Source organism: Mytilinidion resinicola (assembly GCF_010093595.1).
Source record: "Mytilinidion resinicola strain CBS 304.34 unplaced genomic scaffold BDZ99scaffold_15, whole genome shotgun sequence".
NCBI classification, from domain to species: Eukaryota; Fungi; Ascomycota; class Dothideomycetes; order Mytilinidiales; family Mytilinidiaceae; genus Mytilinidion; species Mytilinidion resinicola.
Window position 1 is genome coordinate 336,422 of NW_022985451.1, and position 18,336 is coordinate 354,757.

An 18,336-nucleotide genomic window follows, 5' to 3' on the forward strand; every position below is an offset into this window, starting at 1 on the left:
CCAGCAGATGCCTTGACGCGCCTGCATGGCCAGAGCCTCCGACACTTCACTTCAACGACTCCCTGCCTCCTAGCTCACCGACCCGTCCAATCTCTCCTCTCCTCTGGCAGCCCCGTGGCTAGTCATTCTTTGCTTCTTCCGACACCTCTACGATCTGCGACGTCGCCGATCGCACCCCCTCAACCCTCACTCACCCCTACCACAACAACACTCTCTCTACCTTGCGCGCTCGCCGACAACTGGAGCGCCTCTCACCTGACGACTTCATCTATCACACCGTGTCACAATGGGGGTATCCGACGAGGTGTACGAGCTTTGTCTGCCCGTACTGCAGGACGACTCCCTGGAAGATGACGATCGGACGGACAAGCTCGAGGAGCTACTGCGCCAAAGGACCACTTTGGCGGGACCACAACTGGAAAATGCAGTCCTCGATTGTCTCTGGCGCTTTCGCGACGCGGGTAACTCGTCCAGCTCCCCTCCCCCAAGCCGCCATACCGTGATCCGCCGTCCCTCTCCTGCGCCTTGGCAGGTTGGGCGCGCCCCGACACCCGTGAGCTCGTCTCCGAGGATGATACATCCTCCGCCGGGCTTTGGGGTTGCTCCGCCTGGCTTCTCGAGGGTTAGGTCTTCGAACGGCTCTCCTTTCACTTCTCCCCGTCCCTCTCCTCGGCTTGCCTTTTCGAGTCCTTATATCCCCCATAGTCCCAGTCTCAGTGCATATCAACCCAGCGAGACGAGTCCTACCCCTGATGTCTATGGAGACCTTGGCAGCGACACCGTCGACTGGCTCGTTGGCGACGATTCAGGGAGGAGCGAGACTTCCTCCTTCACTGGTGATGGCACGCTCAATGGCGCTGCGGCCGAATGGGTTCAACCCCAGATAACAGACATGAGCCCGTATGACATGCTTCGCTCCATTCTTCGAGATGACCGCTCAGACGAAGACCTTGAGCGAGCTCTGGAGTCGAACAACTATGACCTGAGTGCGACTATCATATCGCTTATTCCCCAGGCGTTCGAAGCCCAACATACTCCAGCCACCACTGCCGAAGGCCAAAATACTTACCTAATTGGGAAGTCATTGAGCCCGGCATTCCGTCCATCTACTCCGGTGGGACAAGCAAAGAGCAATATTGTGTGTAAATACTTCCTCCAGAGCGGACATTGCGCTCGAGCAGATTGCAGATTCAGTCATGACCCCAGTAAAACACTGTGCAAGTAAGTCATTCCAGCTTCGTCGATTCGTGGTGTTAGGCAGAAGATGCTAATATCCTATCCTTCAGATATTTCATGACAGGAAATTGTCTAGCCGGGACAACTTGCATCTTCTCCCATGATCCGTCCACTCTCATGTCCCGCCTGGCATTGGAAGGTAGTTCCACACCTCCCATCCAAGCAGCGGTTCCCAATTTCCAGATGCAGGACTATGATTCGTTTCCGGCTCTCAACCCACAGTGGGTGCAACAGCTTCAGGCACTTGAGCCAACTGCTTTAGAACAGCTCTACGGCACTGGTGGAACTGTCACCTCGCCTCCTCCAGGCTTGAGCCCCTTCCCGACATTTACCCCAAGCAACTCTAGCCAGTCTCACTCCAGGCCAGGAAGCCGCCACCACTCTCGTGCGAACACGCCGTCCATCCCAGCTGTAGATGATAATGAAGCATTTCCGAGTCTAGGTTCTGCAGCTGCAGCCAAGGCAGGTAAGAGACATCATGGAAAGCGAGGACATGGCCATGCGCACAAAGAAAATGGCGGACCTAACAGTCTCGCGGATTTGGTCAGGATGTCACCGTCCCCCAGTCCTGCCCAGCTGCGCAAGGGTGTACGGCCTGCAAAAAGCTTCAATGGCAGTCGAGAAAACAGCGCTGCAGCCCAAGCAATCCCGGCCCCAGATCATATCCCATGGCTGGAGACCGGCGAAAATGCAAACAAGGCATATCTTCAGGCACGAGCCGATGCGTTCAAGCACGGCAGTATGAGAAACAAGTTCCTGCAGAGGTGTGTAATAATTTATCCTAGTTGATGCTCAAGCTAACAGTAGCAGTGCGGCACAAGCATGGAATCGTAGCGATTCTCGTGCGGCTAAAGCTCTCAGTCTCCGTGGCCAGAGCGAGAACAACCTCATGCGGGAAGCTCATCGGCAAGCTGCACAGTACTTATATGAGGAGCGTAATAAGGACAGTGGGAGTGCGCTTGAGCTATATGTTGACCTTCATGGTAAGTTGCTGAACTCGATGTGCTCTTCTCGCCTCCTGACATATTACCAGGTCTTCACCCCGAAGAGGCCGTGTCCTACCTAGAGGGCATCCTCCTCAAGCACCAATCATCTTCTCGTCCCCTGTATGCCATCACAGGCACAGGCCACCACTCCAAGAACGGCAAAGACAAGGTGGGCAAAGCCCTTCGTGGGTTCTTGAACGAATGGCGCTATGCCTTCCGCGAGTTCTCTGTCCCCGGTGACCGTAACAACGTGGGCGGTATCTTGGGCATCGACCCAAGCAGCTACGATCGCAGCGTTGGGGAGCGGAACAAAGATAGTGAGGCAGAATCGGCCACGGATTCGGCTGCGGGTAAGGACACCAAGATCCGCATCATCAAGAAAGGAGAGATGGCAGATGTTCCAAAGGGACCCAAGAAGGGCATTGCCTCATGACACAAGTCCTGGATAGCAATGAAATAAGATACCTTTAACTCTATCTTTCACGTCTCTGATTTGCTTTAGTGGTGAGCCCTGAAGGTGATGATGACAAGGGGGGCTTGAGGCGCGGTCTTGGCTCCGAGTCTATCTCAACGACGTGTCGTGGATTGCAACTGCTTCAACTAACCACAGGCAGGATACGTCAGCATTGTGGTGTCAATTGATGCCATTGAGTACTCGTAAGTCTCCACCCCCTTCTCTCCTCGTTCAACCAGTAGACCAACATTGCAGGCACTACCGCAACGTCACCGTTCTTCACATCCTTAACCACGATCTTCTCACAATAGGCATCACACCGCCCTTTACACACGCTCTCATCACAACACCCTCCATCCCATCCCGCTTCCCGCCATCTCACACGTCGCAATGTCAACCCACCCCACCTCCCCGACCTCCCTCCTCTGGGCCGCCCAGCTCAAACGCGAACACGCCCACCTCCTCACGCGCATGAAAACCCTCGAGTCCACCGCCGAATCCCTCTCCACCCGCCTCGCCTCCACCACTGCGCCTGCCGACAAGCTCGCCCGCCTTGTCGCCGACGCGAAAGCCCTGACCGCCCGCGTCGCGGCGATCGAGGACGACGATAAAGACGTCAAAGAGTGGATTGAGAAGCTGGATGAGGAGCGGCAGGCGCGGATGCGCGAGGAGGGTGTGAAGGTAGAGCGGATCGCACGGAAGCTGGTGGAGGTGCAGGTGGGGGTTAAGGAGGGGGAGCGGGAGAGGGACGTGTTGAGGGGGGTTGTGGAGGGGGTGGCGGGCAGGATGCAGAGGTTGGAAGGAGAGGTGAAGAAGGGAGAGGAGAGAGGGCTAAGCCGGAAGAACGATGAGGGGGATGTGAAGGTGCTTGCGCGGCGGTTGGATGCGGTGGAGGCGGGGCGGAGGGAGGCGGAGAGGCGGGCGGGGGAGTTGGTGAGGAGGCTGGAGTTGCTGGAGGGGCGGAATGAGGAGATGGGGAGGGAGAAGAGGGGGTTGGAGAGGGAGGTGGAGAGGTTGAGGGGGTTGTTGGAGGGGAGGGATTTGGAGAGGACGACGCAGGTCTTGGAGGTGGAGAAGGGGTTGGAGAGTACGCAGGACGTGCCGGTGGAGACGATTGAGAGAAGGTATGGGAGGCGCGAACGGACTAAGTTCGTTACGCAGAGGAGTGGTTATGCTGACGTTTTGATAGTTCTTCCGATAGTGGCACGCAACTCCAGAACTCACCGGCCTTCTCAGCATCATTGCGCCGGTCGGTCAGAATTGCGCCACGGTACAACGAACCGTCATTCCAACAAGCCCAAATTGTTGATCAGCCGTCTCAAACATGGTCGGACATGGGCTTGACACAGAAGCAACCAGGTGCCGCGAACTCGAGGAAGAAGAGACAAGCAGCGCCGAACCAGGACACACGCCAGAAGAAGAGCAGTCAGGCGAAGAGCAGCCAGATGAAGGGCAAGGCCAAGTCCGTCAAAGAGAAGTTGATTGCCATCAAGCCTCCAGAACAGCGTCCCGCGATCGAACCAAAGATCGCCATCGTCTCAGGCCCATTCACGTGGGAGAACCTCTTCGCGGCAGAGCCAACAGCAGAGCCAATAGCAGAGCCACCTCGGAAGCGTAAAAGGAGAGAGATACCACAAGAGGTCGACATGGAGACCTTTGCCGCAATGGCTGGTATCTAGATCGCGATCTATTTACACCCAGGCTGCCCCTATACGGGCAATATTCCCGATTATCATCAACCGTCAACACGAAGGCCCCTTTCCTCTGATTCTCATGTTTCCTTGAACTCATAAGGCCCCTCCCTCTCCACGACCTCGACCTCGATATCGGCCTCATGAATTTCCCTCCCCCCAATCTTCAACCCAGCCCTCATTACATCCCCTGCGCTCACACTTCCCACCCCCTTCGGTGTCCCCGTAAGTACAATATCGCCCTTCTCCAGCGTCATCACCTTACTAATATCGCTCAGCTGCCTCGGAATGCGGAAGAGCATAAGCTCGGTGCTATCGGCCTGGCGCACTTGATTATTGACGCTAAGCCAGAGATGCACATTGTGCGGGTCTGGGATGCGTGACTTGGAAATCAGGTTGCTGACGGGCATGAAGGTGTCGAAGCCTTTGGCGATGCTCCAGGGGAGGCCTTTGCGCTTGGCTTCGTCTTGCACGTTGCGGGCGGTCATGTCGATTGCGAGGAGGTATGCTGTTTCACAACCTTTATTAGATATTCTGCTTTTTCTTGTACGAGTGCTTTGAGTATTGGTAGCATGTCTTAAGCCATGTATAGGCAGTGGGTGAGACATGGGAACGTGTTCGAGTATATATACCTTCAATCGAATCCAACGCCCCCTTCGTATCCTCCGGGTCCAGATCCCGCACCGTTTTGCCCATGACTAGCCCTAGTTCCACCTCGTAATGCATCGTGACGCCCCGCGGCCGCAGCACTGGCCCCGCGCCGGGGAGGAGTATGGCGCTTGGGGGCTTGAGGAAGAAGAACGGTTGTTTTGGACGCGCGCTATTCAATTCTTTTATATGGTCGCTGTGGGTAATCTCTCAGACTCGGTCCTTGGAGCTACAGCTTGAGGTTGGGAGGGGGCGTACGCGTAGTTCCGGCCTATACACATAACCTGCCGAAAATGTTAGGAAGAGTGGATGAAGTGGGGGGGTACGCGGGGCGGGTACCTTGCGGCAATTGGCCCGTACGGACGCTATGGTTGCCATTTTGGGGACGAGACGCAATTCGTGCAGTTAGGTTTATATGAACAAGAAGCGGAAGAGGGTGGTTCCTGGCGGGGGGAAGGGGCGGTGGAGCTCGTAGGGAATGCGGAGGTGAGGTTTGAGCGGAGCTCTTTTCGCCGAAGCGCGGGAGAGGTCCCACTTCACGACATAGTCGTCATCGTCTCTAACAACCACCACAACCTATTCTTCATTCGAGCTCCTGCTTCAATTCCACGCGGGTATACAGCACCGAACGTTCCTTTCTACGGCAATATCCAATATGCAGATCGCCGAGATCCTCTCAGACCTAACTTCCCTCCGCGTCTGCGTACGTTGTCCAGCACCCCTCCACCCCCGAACCCCCCCATCTCCATGTCCATAATTGCCGTATATTTACACGACGCATAGGATCCCGCCGCAGCCCTCTCCCTCGTCTCCGCGCGCCCACATCCTTCCCCTTCAAGCTTGAAACCTATTACCAGTGCCACCAAAAAAGAAGACGACACGGATTTGAAGCGCGCAAAGGATCTGGTGGAGCTGCATTACGCGGTCAAAGTGGCGCATGGAGACGGAGAACCGGATCAGGAGCTTGTGGAGTTGAGGGGCAGTGTGAGGAGGGCCGTTGGGGCGCGGTGAGCGGGGAGGAGGGGATGCTTGGGATTGGGTTGGAGTTTGGAGTCTGGAAGGGGGTTATACCCGGTATCACTAAGAGGTATTGGATGATGTGGGATTTGCAAGTTTTGCTATCCACGCTGGAGAAAGGCTTCGCCACATGAGTTCAAGCTCTCCCACGAATTGCGCTATGTGTAGAGGGAGGGGAACCACCGTTCACGTTTGCAATGGTAGTGGCGAGATGATTTGCCTACGCTGATATGCCACGGTTTAGTGCTTGAGGGAGTTCAGGGCAGAGCGAACAGCGACTTTGATGATCACTGCAGAGTTTCATTCGGCCACTCAAAAGGGACATCACACTGCTTCATGCTTAGAGCAAATTCTCGATCAAGATCATAGCGAACGAACAAGAGTTCTAGTATTCAACAGTCTCGAATTAGGTGTCTCCTGCTTACGGCTAGGGCAAGCATCAAGAGTGTAGGAATGATGGTGTTAGGACGGTAGGGTACATGAAGTGCGTGAGCGGTACCACGGTTGCCCTGTTCAAGACAGAATACAGGAGGAAGAGGGAAGACCAGGGAATAGGAGAAAGAAATGGGGGCGAAAATGAGTGTCAAGTTGCTGCGTCGAATTTGGGAGGAGCACGGCCAGCTTTCTCGTTGATTTTCGGCTTGATCTCCGCAGCAATCTCGCGGCCGAGCAATGCATCGTACACCCAGTTGGGGGTATATGCCCTGGTCTTGTCCTTCTTGCGAATCTTGGTGGCAGTGGAGGTCGTGTTTACTGTGGCAGGTTTCTTCAAGGACGGGTCTGCTCAGATGGTGGTCAGTATCGTACATGTACAACCGTTGTGCAAGCAGAGATACTCACCTTGCTCAACCGATACTGCCACGGCGCCCTCTTGGTCTTCTCTAGCGGTCTCGGCTCTGGACTCGGCTTCAGACGCCGCTGAGGAAGCTGCGGACTCGCGCTCCTCTTTCACTGAAGCAGCTCTAGAAACAGCTGAGGACCGTCTAGAGGCCGCTTCAGAGGCGGCTGCTGACCTCGCTGAAGCGGCGACAGAAGCGGACCTCGAGACCACTTTCTGCTGGCCATTGTTGGCAGTCGCATCACCATCTGCTGTTGCTGTGATATCCGGCTTGTCGTCTATCTGCTGCTCTTTTGTGGGCTCTTCTTTTGTCCCAGTCGCGCTATCGGCAGCCTCTGGCTCAGCTGGTGGGGAGGCTGGCTTGATTTCTTTGACGGCGACATCAGCCTCGGAATCGGCGACAGCGACGTTGGCCTCGGCTCCCTTTTCAGTCGTGACCGTCATCTCGGCGGGTGGAGCGGTCTCAGCTGTGTGAACATGTCAGCATAGGTGACGTCTCATCCAGTTGGTTACTCACTGGACTCGCTGGCCGGTGCGTCAACGGTGATGGCTGGGTTGTTGGAAGACTGGGATTCGCCTTCCATCTTGTAATAGGAAGAGGATTGAAATCACGGCCGAGAAGGGAGGAGATACGGATGGAAGCAGTAAAGAATGGCGGGCGGAAATGAAAGATGCTGGTTGGGATGCTGGTGGAGCGATGGTGGAGCACTAAGCGGCGATGAGCAACGAGGAAAAGGGAATTTCGTCGTGAGAAGCCATGGCGACTTCCAAGGTATTTGGAGAAGGGACGAGAGACCAAGACGAGACGAGTATAAGCAGGTGTTGTGAGAGAAAGAGCGCGCAAAAATGAAGAAGGCGTGCAGGAACTCGTTTAGGAAGGCATTTAATACGAAGTAGTTATTTCGATATCAAGAATCTGACATTCTCATGAAATGGAGTGCAGATGAAGAACATTGCCTTTAAGGAGTTCGGAGAGGATAACTTCATGTTGTGATTTGAACTTTGTGAGAAAGTGTCTGGAATCCTTTCGTTGATTATCACCGAACTCTCCCATCCCCCTTTGCAGGCCCGAGACGTTGATAGTAGCGGGAGGGCGCATTGCAGGTGGAGAATGACGTGTGGCGCACGTGACCTGTCGGAGCGGAAAATATAGTGGAGCCGGCAGCTTTAAGTTTAGCCGCAGCTCGCCTCGCGCATTCACCTCCTCCACCTCATCACCTTCCTTCCTTCCTTCACGTCTCGTCAATCACCACTGGCCGACCTCAAGGGCAAATCCTCGCGCCGATCCCGCGCCGAGTACGCCCACGATGGCCACCAGAGATCAGAAGTTGTTGAAGGCTACGAAGTTCCCGCCGGAGTTTGACGTCAAGGTCAACACGAAGAAGGTCAACATCGAGGTCCTCAAGAAGTCAGTCCACACTTCCTTGCGCATGGGATCTACGCTAACTTGACGGTGCTACCGTAGATGGATTACAAACAAAATCACTACTATCATGGGAACCGAGGACGATATCGTCATTGAGACTTGCTTCAACCTGCTGGATGTCGAACGCGTACGTTGCCTGATACACATCAACGACCCTTGACCCCCTGCTAATGGTCTCACCAGCCGGATATCAAATCGATCCAGATTGCGCTCACTGGGTTTCTCGAAAAAGACGCTGCTTCCTTCTGCAAAGAGCTTTGGCTACTATGCATTAGCGCCCAGAACAGCCCATCCGGAGTCCCCAAGGAACTACTTGAGGCAAAGAAGCAAGAGCTCATCCAGGAGAGAGTGAGTGTCCTCTAAATCACCAATGCGCTATTTCTCTAACATTACCCAAGCTTGAGCAGGAACGACTGGCGACCGAAGCTAGAAAGCGTCGAGAACAAGATGACACTAGAGATCGTGATATCGACGATGTTCGTTTCCGAGAGCGCACCGAGCGCGGACGAGGACGAGGTCGCGGACCTCCGCGTGGTGGCTATCGAGGCGACCGCGGCAGATATCACGACAGGCGCTCACCACGCCGCGATTCTAGATCTCCGCCGAGACGCGCTCTAGTTCAGCGAGATCGCAACACCTATATCCCAGGAGACCGTCGTGGTAACGGGCGCAGCAGATCCAGATCTCCACCGCGCCGCAGGAACACCTCATCTAGTCCCTCCCGGTCTCCGGAGATCGTCACCGGTGACAAGTCTCCACCTCGCCGTCGCAGCCCTTCCCCGCGCGAGCGACGCCAAGCAGACACCTACGCGCCGGGACGAGGCCGTGGCCATGATCGTGGCAGGGTGCGATCACGCTCACCCCGACGCCGCGTGTCATCGTCCAGCCGCTCGCGTTCTCCCCCAGCGAAGCGCTCTCGGTACCGATCAAGGACTAGGTCTCCATCACGCCGAGGGTACAGAGGAGGAGGTAGAACTAGGTATGCGCGAGATAGGAGCATCACACCGCCTCGTCGACGGCGCTCACCGTCACCTCGGCCACGGGCAGCTCGGAGGGCTCGTTCTGTGTCCATCGTGTCTTCACGCAGTCGCTCCCCGCCTCGACGCCGGGGCGAGAAGAGTCGTCGACGAAGCCCGAGCTGGAGTGAACCATCCGTCAGCCCTAGGAGAGACAGGAGGAAGGGATATCGCAGGCCCACCATATCACCATCTCCCTCTGATGACGAAAAAGGACGACGAGCTGATTTGAACAAGAACTCCCCTAGGTCATCGAGCAAACGTAGTGCAGTACGGAAGCGCTCCCGCTCGCTCAGCCGTCATTCATCCCACTCCCGCGACCGGGGTAAATCTCATTCCCCAGCTCAAGCGATGGAAGAGTGAGGAGAAATTCGAAGTCTCCCCAAAGGTAATCCGTATCAACCCCAAGACTACCTTCTCTCTAGATCCCTTTTGCATCAAAGATGCGGCTATATGGAGGACCTCAGGGTCTCTAGCTCAACCTCAAATAGCAATACTTTTCACCTTGATTTTGCAGTCAGGATGTTCTGTATTGAGTTTTGGATGTGAATCGCATTATCTGACAGATGCTAATGACAACCTAGGAAACCAACTGAAGCCACTCAATGTGGCAAACCAGCTGACAAATCGGTACGGAACCAGGCCCAATTTGTAGGTGGTTTTCCCTTTTCTTTTCCTTGTCCCTTGGAATAGGGTGCCTTCGGGCGGTTATTTGGCTGTGAGCCGGTCTGGGGTCTATGTAGAATACAATGGAAAATGAGTGTTAAAATCACACTGTGTGCGCGTGCTATTTGCAGGCCTAGTAGGCCATGTAAGACACCCATGGCCGAATGAAGTTTGTAAATCACGGATGTCACGTTTTGGAAGGTTTAGATTAGAGCTTCTACGGCTTCAGATTAGAGAAGGGCTGATATCGAGGCTTAAGCAATAGGAAACGAAAACACCTCAATTACACCGTATGTGTGTTAGTTCTGGAGGCCTAGTAGACCTTGTAAGACGCCCCTGGCCTAATAAAGTTTATGAATTACGAATGTCACGTTTTAGAGGCTTTATATTGGAGCCGGTACAGCTTTGATTTGGAGGAGGGCTAATATCGACGCTCGAGCAATAGGAAGTGAGAAGACGTCCTAAATCACACCATATCTACATGCATTTTGAAACCCTACTAAACCTTGTGAGACGCCCCTAGCCTAACCAAGTTTGTGAATCATGAATGTCACGTTTTGGAAGGTTCAGATCGGAGCCACTACAGCTTCATATTGGATGGGTCCCAATATAGAGGCTTAAGCAATAGGATTATGAAATCACTCCCTGAATCACACCATATATACACAACTTTTGTCGACCCAGTAAGCTATTCGAAGCCCCCCCTGGACAAAATCTACGGCACTTCCTCATCACTATCATCCCCGAACCCAAAGGAGAACCCGCCACCGTCCTCCTCGTCTTTCTTGACCAACTGCTCCCATTTCTCGCTCCTCGCGACTATTTTCGCCCCATCCCGCTTCTTCAGCTCTCTCATCCCCTCCTCCAGCACCTCCGGAGCTTCCTTCCCAAGCCTCTCCACAAACAACCCGTACGGATCCGTGACTTCATCCTTGAATCCACTCGCCTGGTCCCCTGTGTCCCGCAGGAAGCCCAGCACATCCGCGAGCCGTCGCCGCGGGACGAAGTTCTGCGTCAGCGCGAGACTCTCGTCCAAGTTTACCACGAGGTGGAACCAGCCGGACGGTACGTGGAGCACTTCACCAGCGTGGCAGATCGCCTCGCGGCAGCCGGGCGTGCGCCGCGCGAGGGCGTGGAAGGAGAGGAGGTACTCCGCGATGCTGAGGGGGGATGTGATCTCGGACGCATCAGCGGAGAGGATGACGCCGGGGGGCGGGGCTGTGGTGGGGGAGGAGGGGAACATGAGCCAGTATTTGCGGCCGGTGAGGACGGCGTTCCAGGCGCTTGTCGCGTTGGGGTCTTTGTGGAACGTGCTGCCGCTGCGCGCAGGGCCCATGATCATCCAGCGGCAGTCTGGGCGCTGGTCGCCGAGGACGCTGAAGAGGTCTTCACCGAAGCAGGTGGGCGGCCAGTAGGAGGCGTCTGGCGTGTCGCGGCCGACGGCGATGGAGAGCTTTTCGACGAAGGCGCGATCGAAGAGGTAGAGGGGGGATTCGTCGAGGCTGTTGTTCATGTAGTCGGTGTAGACTTTGAGCGGCCAGTCGACGGCTTCGGCGCGGATTTTGACGTCGGGGTATTTGGCGACGAGGGTAGAGGGGGTCCAGTGGTTGTAGATGGGCCATTGTTTGACGGGGGTGGTGAGGACGAAGGGCTTGTCGGTCCAGGAGTCGGAGAACTCTTCAGGGGATAGGTCGGAGAGGCGAGGAATGGAGTTGCGCGAAGGGATGTTGGTAGTGTAGGGCTCTAGTGGCGTGTAGGTGCAGTGGAAGGGACGATAAAGGACGTCGGAGAAGAGGTTCCTGCAGGAGACGAGGGAGGTGTACGATGCTGGGAGACGGAGATAGGTCGACCGCCATGTTCCATTCCATACAAAATCATCTGGAGGCGATCTGAGATTTTTGATCAGCAGTGCTCTTAAGCCGTTTGTCTAGCTTTGATTGCGGTTTTGTATAACGGGAAGACACGTCCAATCTTGAGAGGCTGGAATCGGCAGAAGACTTGATTGGAGGATCTGTCTATTTGGCTAGATCGTTGCCGACGAGATCAGACGTGGCTTCATGCCGAAGATTATGAAGACTAGAAAAGCAAACGACGGAGAAGACTGCTGAATAGACATAAAACCCATATATCCTCCGCAATACAAATGGGAACCGAAAGGAATATACATACTCTATGAAAAGAGTCCTCCACAGCTCCTCTAGCCTCGTAAAAGCATAGAAGGCCTTGCACGTGCTCCCAAGCCTCACCAGCTCCTGGGCGTCTAGGCCTTCCAACAGAGTTATGAGTAACTCATCGGGAATCCTAGCAAAAGGCCCGCACGCTGTCTTGATATCATGGGAGGCTGTGTATGCATTCCCTGAAGGCCTGATGCCTAGTGGGTGACTCGGAATGGTAACAGCATCCCCTTCCTCAACATCACTCTCGATGGGAGCAGCTTTGAGCTTTATCCTCTTTGCTGTCCGGCCAATAGCCTCCTCTTCTACGTGAGAGAAACCCTCCACAGGCATCGCGGAGGGAGCCATACTCGCTATTCCGAATGCGATCAAAGAACCAGGAACAATATGTACGACGCCTCCCGCGGGACAGCACCCCTACGATGACACAGAGGCCCGGTCAGTATCTAGGAAATCCGTTTAGTTAGTCACGGAAGAGTGAAGAGTCATCGCCACCCGTGAGCCGTGGATGCTGCCCAGGTGGCGGTGGCAGTCGGTTTTGTGGTGCTAGACCTTGGCGCTTGGACGTTTCTGGATTAGCGCAATTTGGATAATTTTACAAACTTCTCTCCAGCGACGCCCGCCTCTTCTCTTCTCCATCACCAACCACTTCAACAACACAACCCACAAATACAACCTCTCACACTAGATCCATCGACTCTCATACAAGAGAGTCAGGAATCTAGTCCCAGTACAACTTCACTTCACTTCGCGGCGGGTTCCACGAGAATCTCCACCGCTTTCAGCCCCGCCACTACCTTCTCCCACGATCACAGCGCTGCGCCTGTGGTCCCTATTGTCTAATCGCAATCATGGCTGACGGAAAAGGACTCGAGGATGTCCCCGAGGGTATGTAAATCAGTTCTCTAGTTTCGCTCATGTCTTGCACTTCTTTTCGCGTTGAGCGCACCCTCTTCCTCCCATCTTGCAGACTCTGACCGGCGCCACCAACCCAACAGGTCAGATCGAGTCGAACTACGATGAGACCACCGACTCCTTTGATGCGATGAACCTGAAGGCCGAGCTCCTTCGCGGAGTCTACGCCTACGGTTTCGAGCGCCCGTCTGCTATCCAGCAGCGCGCTATCATGCCCGTTATCAAGGGTAAGTCCACATCACCCCACCCGGTGAATGTGAGGCTCTAACACGACCTCTCCAGGGCATGATGTCATTGCTCAAGCTCAGTCCGGTACTGGCAAGACTGCGACCTTCTCCATCTCGGTCCTCCAGAAGCTCGACCCGAACATCAAGGCCTGCCAGGCCCTTATCCTCGCCCCCACCCGCGAGTTGGCCCAACAAATCCAGAAGGTCGTGGTTGCCATCGGTGACTTTATGAACGTCGAGTGCCACGCCTGTATTGGTGGTACCAGCGTTCGCGATGACATGAAGGCTCTGCAGGAGGGTCCCCAGGTCGTCGTCGGTACCCCCGGCCGTGTCCAGGACATGATCCAACGCCGTGTCCTCAAGACCGACCACATGAAGATGTTCGTCCTTGATGAGGCCGACGAGATGTTGTCCCGTGGGTTTACCGAGCAGATCTACGACATCTTCCAGCTCCTGCCGCAATCCACCCAGGTTGTCCTCCTCTCGGCCACCATGCCCCAGGACGTCTTAGAGGTTACCACCAAGTTCATGCGCGACCCGATCCGCATTCTCGTCAAGAAGGATGAGCTTACCCTAGAAGGTATTAAGCAATTCTACATCGCCGTCGAGAAGGAAGATTGGAAGCTCGACACCCTCTCCGATCTGTACGAGACCGTTACGATCACCCAAGCCGTCATCTTCTGCAACACCCGTAGAAAGGTCGACTGGCTCACCGACAAGCTCACTGCCCGTGACTTCACCGTCTCCGCCATGCACGGTGACATGGACCAGCCCCAGCGTGATGTTATCATGAAGGAGTTCCGTTCCGGTTCTTCTCGTGTTTTGATCGCTACTGATCTTTTGGCCCGTGGTATCGACGTTCAGCAGGTCTCCCTTGTCATCAACTATGACTTGCCTGCCAACCGCGAGAATTACATCCACAGGATCGGTCGTGGTGGTCGTTTCGGACGGAAGGGCGTTGCCATCAACTTCGTCACCGCCGAGGACGTGCGCATGATGCGCGAAATCGAACAGTTCTACAGCACCCAGATTGAGGAGATGCCCATGAACGTTGCTGGTAAGTCCCGAATCATGCACTTCGGCCTAACTAAATACAGACTACTGATGAATTTGAATAGATTTGATCTAAGTATTGATCTACAAGGGCGCCCTATTTCTCATCAATACCAGCAATATGCCCCGCTGGTACATTGATTTCTGATCTGGTGGCTCTTTATGCGTGTGTCGTCTGCCTGGCGTTGGGCGACACAACCATTCCATTCGGAACAAAAAGCGTGAGAGGGAGGCATTTACACCATGGCATCTCGGCGTTTGTCGATTTCTTGTGAACTGCTCCCTTTACGACGCATCATGATCATGATGGGTAGAAAACGGGGACTGCTGACTGTTTATTCCATCGAGAGACCCTGCTTGCTACTTTTTCATTCTCCTTTCTCATCCATGCGGCTCTGTATCTAGGGATTGCTGGTCCTTTTGGTTATCTTGGCACGGCCGTGGAAGCTATTTCCACTTTAGACGTGTCATCGATGACGATAATGGTCTTTTCTTTGCTATAGAGTGGTCTATCTGAATTACATTCGGTCAACATTTTAGTTTTCTGCCCTGTGCTTGTGATTGTTGCTGCTAATTCACAAACATGGTGGACGTCTCTGATTCATACTAAGATTTGGACATACAGTACTAGGACAGGCACAAGTTTGCCATGCCGTCTTTGTCATCTCGTCCGGGTTTATGATGAGGCGCGGAAGCACCACTGACAGCGGCAAGGAGGCTGGCTGTCAACGTGTGAAAATTCTTTGATTTAAGCCTTCAGGACTTTACACCTTATATAAAGATTTTCAATGTGCCAAAGCACTTCCAACGGTAGTAAACAACTGCGCCCAGAACTTTGGCAAGGCACTGTACAAGCGGACTATCATCACATAAGTTGTCACTACAATTCACATCCCATAGTAGCACATTATCAATAGCATTGATAACAGCTACAAGCCTCGAACGAATAAGTGAAGCCGCCCATTAAACCTTCAAGCCAGCGCCGCAGCGCATGAGAACCGGGACGCCTTCCCACCCATCCGTGGGCCAAATGATACAAGAGTTGCAGGCTTCATGCTCTTATCAATTACTCAAGCGGCCACCACCCCCTCCTTCTCCATATCCTTGACAAACTTCTCCCACGTCTCGATGGTCCCCTGGAAGAACCCGATATGCGCATCGGCCAGATCCCCCAGCGTGTCCTTGAACTCAACCGCCTTGATGCGCTCGAAATCCGCGACCTCTTTCATCGTCTGCTCGTCAAACGCCTCTGTGGCTTTCTTCGCCATCTCGACTTCCCGCGTTAACCGCTCGATGTCGACCTCGAGTTTGCGTAACCGTTGCCGTCGTGCCTGCTCGTGGTCCACGCCGCGTACGTCCTCGAGTTTACTGCGCAGATAGCCGCTCGCGCCCAGCCCGCTGGAGCCTGATTGCGAGGCTAGGCTATCACGGTCACCCGCCGCTTTGGCGAGGTAGTCCGTTAAAGCCTCGAAGTCGAGTTGTTTCTGCTCGCGGGTCTTGAGGAGGCCTTTAAGCGCGACGATATACGCCTCCATATCCCTCAACGAGCCCAGGTAATTCTGGTCCGTATGCTCCTTCAGCCCCCGCAGGCCCTGTGACGTCGTGTCGACGCTGCTCGCAAAGCTTGTCAGCGCCGCCTCCACGCCGGGCTCCAGCACATTAAGCTTCTGGCACTGCACGGCCAAATCGCCGTAGTCTGTCTCCAGGTCCGCCTGCCGCCGCGCCACCCGCGCCGTCACCTTCTCCACGTTGCTGAGGTCCTCGTCCAGCTTGGTCGCCTTCTCCTTGACCTCGACGAAGCGCTTGTCGGCTTTGTGCACTTTCGTGAAGGCGTTGACGAAGGTGTCGGCCAGCGTGTTGATCAGCCCGGAGTCGGCGTCGGCGTCGCCGGCGGACGACATGCTGGCGCCGCGCAAGGGGCGCCCCTTCATCGTCTGGTTCCAGTCGGGGCTCTCGAGGAAGAGGATCAGCAGCATCGCGCGGCGGAGGACCGGGTGCAGCGTCAGCCGCTTCAGGAAGCGGTGCAGGCTGTGCGCGCGGCCTTGCGTGAAGTCGGGCCCGAAGCGGTCGCCGCGCACGTACGCCATCTTGTGCTTGTCTGGGAGCGGCGGCACCGCGCATTGCGGGTACTCGCGCGAGAGGGTTTTGAAGAGGAAGACGAAGTCGGTGAAGCGGCGGCGGACGGCGAAGTCGGAGCGTTGGAAGGTTTGGAAGTCGGACTGTGAGGAGGGAAGAGGGTTTAGAGGGAGGGTTGGGGAGGGGGGGTTAGGGAGGGCGTGGGTACCTTTGTGGAGACGAGGTAGGATATGTAGGCGTCTTTGGTACCGTCGAGTTCCTTCTGGGGTTGGGAGACGGTGCACTCCAGACGGCCTTCGGAGAAATCGTCGGTGTCGTAAGTGGGCTGGCCATCCATGCTGGGCAAAGGTCTTGTTTGTGACAGTGGCTAGGTAAAGATCGCTGGAGGAGTTTGTGGTGGAGTTATGCGGATTGAGAGAAGTTGGAGAGCTCTGGAGGTTGAAACGGCGAGTCGGCGTCATCGGCGCTTTCCCCTCCAATATCAAAGCGGACGCAAACGATTTACTCACGACGCATCATTACATAGTCAATGGCATTGGTAGAAATAGAGCACGCTCGTGTTGATACAAATAATCATCCCGCAGTGGGTAAGTCTCTGGCCTGGCTGCTGTAGGGTGCCTAGGGAATATATACAAAAGAATAGAACCCAGCAGTCAGCCGGATTGTTGACGTGAATAAACAGTCGCCCAACCCAAAAACGCCTGGCTGACCTCTCTAATTGTCGAGAGCGCCAAACCTCCTTCCAAACTCCTTGATGAGACGAGGGGTGATCTCATCGCTGGTGTTCCCTTTAACATTCCAAAGAACTCCCATTTTGTCATAGTGCTCAAGGAGAGGTAAACTCGTCTCCTTGAAATGCCTCAACCGCTCCTTCCACACTTCCGGATCGTCGTCTTCCCGACGCGTCAAGGGCTCGCCGGTAACATCGTCTTTGCCCTCGACCTTGGGCGCATTGAAAGTCGTATTGTAGACTCGCCCGGATGGCGCATGCACCCACCGATTACAAATCCGGTCGATGATTATGTCAGTGGGCGTGTCCAGATTGACTACGAGGTTGATCGGTATGAGGTCGTCCAGTTGAGACGCCTGGGCAGCTGTGCGTGGAAAGCCGTCCAAGATGAACGACGCCGAGGGATGGTCGGAGTAGTTGTACTTGCTGGTACGCAGTCCGGACGGAATGAAGACGGAGTCTACGGTATCCTCCTGGTCCATTCCAATAGATGACGAGTAGACAGTATAGGGTCTGATTGTGTCGTTGGTGAGCCAGCCGCGGTTTGTGAGTTCGTTTATTATCAGACGGAGAATCATAGTGTCCGGGACCAATACGCCGGCCTTCATCTTGGACTCGGCTTGGATGCCTGCGCGTCACGGTTTGTCAGACTTGAACAAGAGAATTCGAATGTTCTACGCCTACCCAAAGGAGTGCGCTCCCTGACATTCTTCCGCAAAAGGTCGCCCGAGCTGATTGAGGCCAGTTCCGGAAACTTTCTCATGAGTCGATCGGTTTGAGTGCCCTTGCCGACGCCGGGTGCGCCCACGAGAATGATGCGGGCTGCGCGCGTGAGAGACATTGTGGGTGAGGGCCGTCTGGCTGCAATGACTCGAGGATACGTGGCAATAGATATATTCCTCTCGCAACGCCGGGGGAATGGGAGCCTGTAGGGCCAAAGGGAAGTACACCGGAGGCTATCGGATATGCATAGTGAAGGGAATATATAGGTAGTAATACAGTTCAGCAGTTATACAGGCGAGGACGAGGTGTGCACGGCGTGAGCACGAAGCGAACGGGGCAAGATGAGGATGTTGAGGCGGAGGCGATGAGTGTTGATGAGGGGAACCGGAGGTGAATGCACGGGACACGCCCTCGTCATTTGTTGAGGGCCGCTGGAGGCACCGGTCGCAGGCCGAGCCCT

At 55.0% G+C, this 18,336-nt stretch overlaps 10 protein-coding genes across 10 annotated transcripts; 6 read left to right on the forward strand and 4 right to left on the reverse strand.

Annotated features, from left to right (window-relative positions):
- Nucleotides 1–286: 286 nt before the first annotated feature.
- BDZ99DRAFT_479123 (uncharacterized protein) lies at nt 287–2,655 on the forward strand (the record flags this gene model as incomplete). Its single annotated transcript, XM_033722213.1, has 4 exons — nt 287–1,221; nt 1,287–2,000; nt 2,041–2,219; nt 2,270–2,655. The coding sequence occupies 4 exons, from the start codon at nt 287–289 to the stop codon at nt 2,653–2,655; spliced, it is 2,214 nt and encodes a 737-aa protein (XP_033573683.1).
- A 411-nt stretch (nt 2,656–3,066) lies between these two features.
- BDZ99DRAFT_537536 (uncharacterized protein) lies at nt 3,067–4,432 on the forward strand (the record flags this gene model as incomplete). The annotated part of the gene is made up of 2 exons (XM_033726616.1): nt 3,067–3,800; nt 3,866–4,432. 2 exons carry the CDS (start codon nt 3,067–3,069, stop codon nt 4,353–4,355), a joined length of 1,224 nt encoding a protein of 407 aa, XP_033573684.1. The 3' UTR covers nt 4,356–4,432.
- BDZ99DRAFT_465514 (fumarylacetoacetate hydrolase domain-containing protein 1) lies at nt 4,075–5,490 on the reverse strand. Its single transcript, XM_033720558.1, has 4 exons — nt 5,355–5,490; nt 5,274–5,299; nt 5,000–5,211; nt 4,075–4,875 (listed from the first exon to the last, which is right to left on the reverse strand). The coding sequence occupies exons 1-4, from the start codon at nt 5,391–5,393 to the stop codon at nt 4,448–4,450; spliced, it is 705 nt and encodes a 234-aa protein (XP_033573685.1). The 5' UTR covers nt 5,394–5,490; the 3' UTR covers nt 4,075–4,447.
- Nucleotides 5,491–5,670: 180 nt separating this feature from the next.
- On the forward strand, nt 5,671–6,026 carry BDZ99DRAFT_523296 (uncharacterized protein; the record flags this gene model as incomplete). Its single annotated transcript, XM_033725795.1, has 2 exons — nt 5,671–5,718; nt 5,799–6,026. The coding sequence occupies 2 exons, from the start codon at nt 5,671–5,673 to the stop codon at nt 6,024–6,026; spliced, it is 276 nt and encodes a 91-aa protein (XP_033573686.1).
- Nucleotides 6,027–6,339: 313 nt separating this feature from the next.
- Nucleotides 6,340–7,433, forward strand: BDZ99DRAFT_84332 (uncharacterized protein). The gene has a single exon (XM_033728955.1). The coding sequence runs from the start codon at nt 6,512–6,514 to the stop codon at nt 7,343–7,345; it is 834 nt and encodes a 277-aa protein (XP_033573687.1). The 5' UTR covers nt 6,340–6,511; the 3' UTR covers nt 7,346–7,433.
- Nucleotides 7,434–8,079: 646 nt separating this feature from the next.
- BDZ99DRAFT_84378 (uncharacterized protein) lies at nt 8,080–9,737 on the forward strand. The gene is made up of 5 exons (XM_033728956.1): nt 8,080–8,278; nt 8,336–8,423; nt 8,480–8,644; nt 8,695–9,484; nt 9,550–9,737. Exons 1-5 carry the CDS (start codon nt 8,178–8,180, stop codon nt 9,558–9,560), a joined length of 1,155 nt encoding a protein of 384 aa, XP_033573688.1. The 5' UTR covers nt 8,080–8,177; the 3' UTR covers nt 9,561–9,737.
- Nucleotides 9,738–10,371: 634 nt separating this feature from the next.
- Nucleotides 10,372–12,643, reverse strand: BDZ99DRAFT_465518 (Clavaminate synthase-like protein). Its single transcript, XM_033720559.1, has 2 exons — nt 12,148–12,643; nt 10,372–11,867 (listed from the first exon to the last, which is right to left on the reverse strand). Exons 1-2 carry the CDS (start codon nt 12,498–12,500, stop codon nt 10,694–10,696), a joined length of 1,527 nt encoding a protein of 508 aa, XP_033573689.1. The 5' UTR covers nt 12,501–12,643; the 3' UTR covers nt 10,372–10,693.
- A 360-nt stretch (nt 12,644–13,003) lies between these two features.
- Nucleotides 13,004–14,488, forward strand: BDZ99DRAFT_393250 (cell cycle control protein-related; the record flags this gene model as incomplete). The annotated part of the gene is made up of 3 exons (XM_033715837.1): nt 13,004–13,040; nt 13,151–13,294; nt 13,350–14,488. 3 exons carry the CDS (start codon nt 13,004–13,006, stop codon nt 14,486–14,488), a joined length of 1,320 nt encoding a protein of 439 aa, XP_033573690.1.
- A 929-nt stretch (nt 14,489–15,417) lies between these two features.
- BDZ99DRAFT_448220 (putative sorting nexin-4) lies at nt 15,418–16,833 on the reverse strand (the record flags this gene model as incomplete). Its single annotated transcript, XM_033718050.1, has 2 exons — nt 16,632–16,833; nt 15,418–16,566 (listed from the first exon to the last, which is right to left on the reverse strand). The coding sequence occupies exons 1-2, from the start codon at nt 16,758–16,760 to the stop codon at nt 15,418–15,420; spliced, it is 1,278 nt and encodes a 425-aa protein (XP_033573691.1). The 5' UTR covers nt 16,761–16,833.
- A 125-nt stretch (nt 16,834–16,958) lies between these two features.
- BDZ99DRAFT_465520 (P-loop containing nucleoside triphosphate hydrolase protein) lies at nt 16,959–18,237 on the reverse strand. The gene is made up of 2 exons (XM_033720560.1): nt 17,838–18,237; nt 16,959–17,781 (listed from the first exon to the last, which is right to left on the reverse strand). Exons 1-2 carry the CDS (start codon nt 17,992–17,994, stop codon nt 17,138–17,140), a joined length of 801 nt encoding a protein of 266 aa, XP_033573692.1. The 5' UTR covers nt 17,995–18,237; the 3' UTR covers nt 16,959–17,137.
- Between the last annotated feature and the right edge of the window lie 99 nt (nt 18,238–18,336).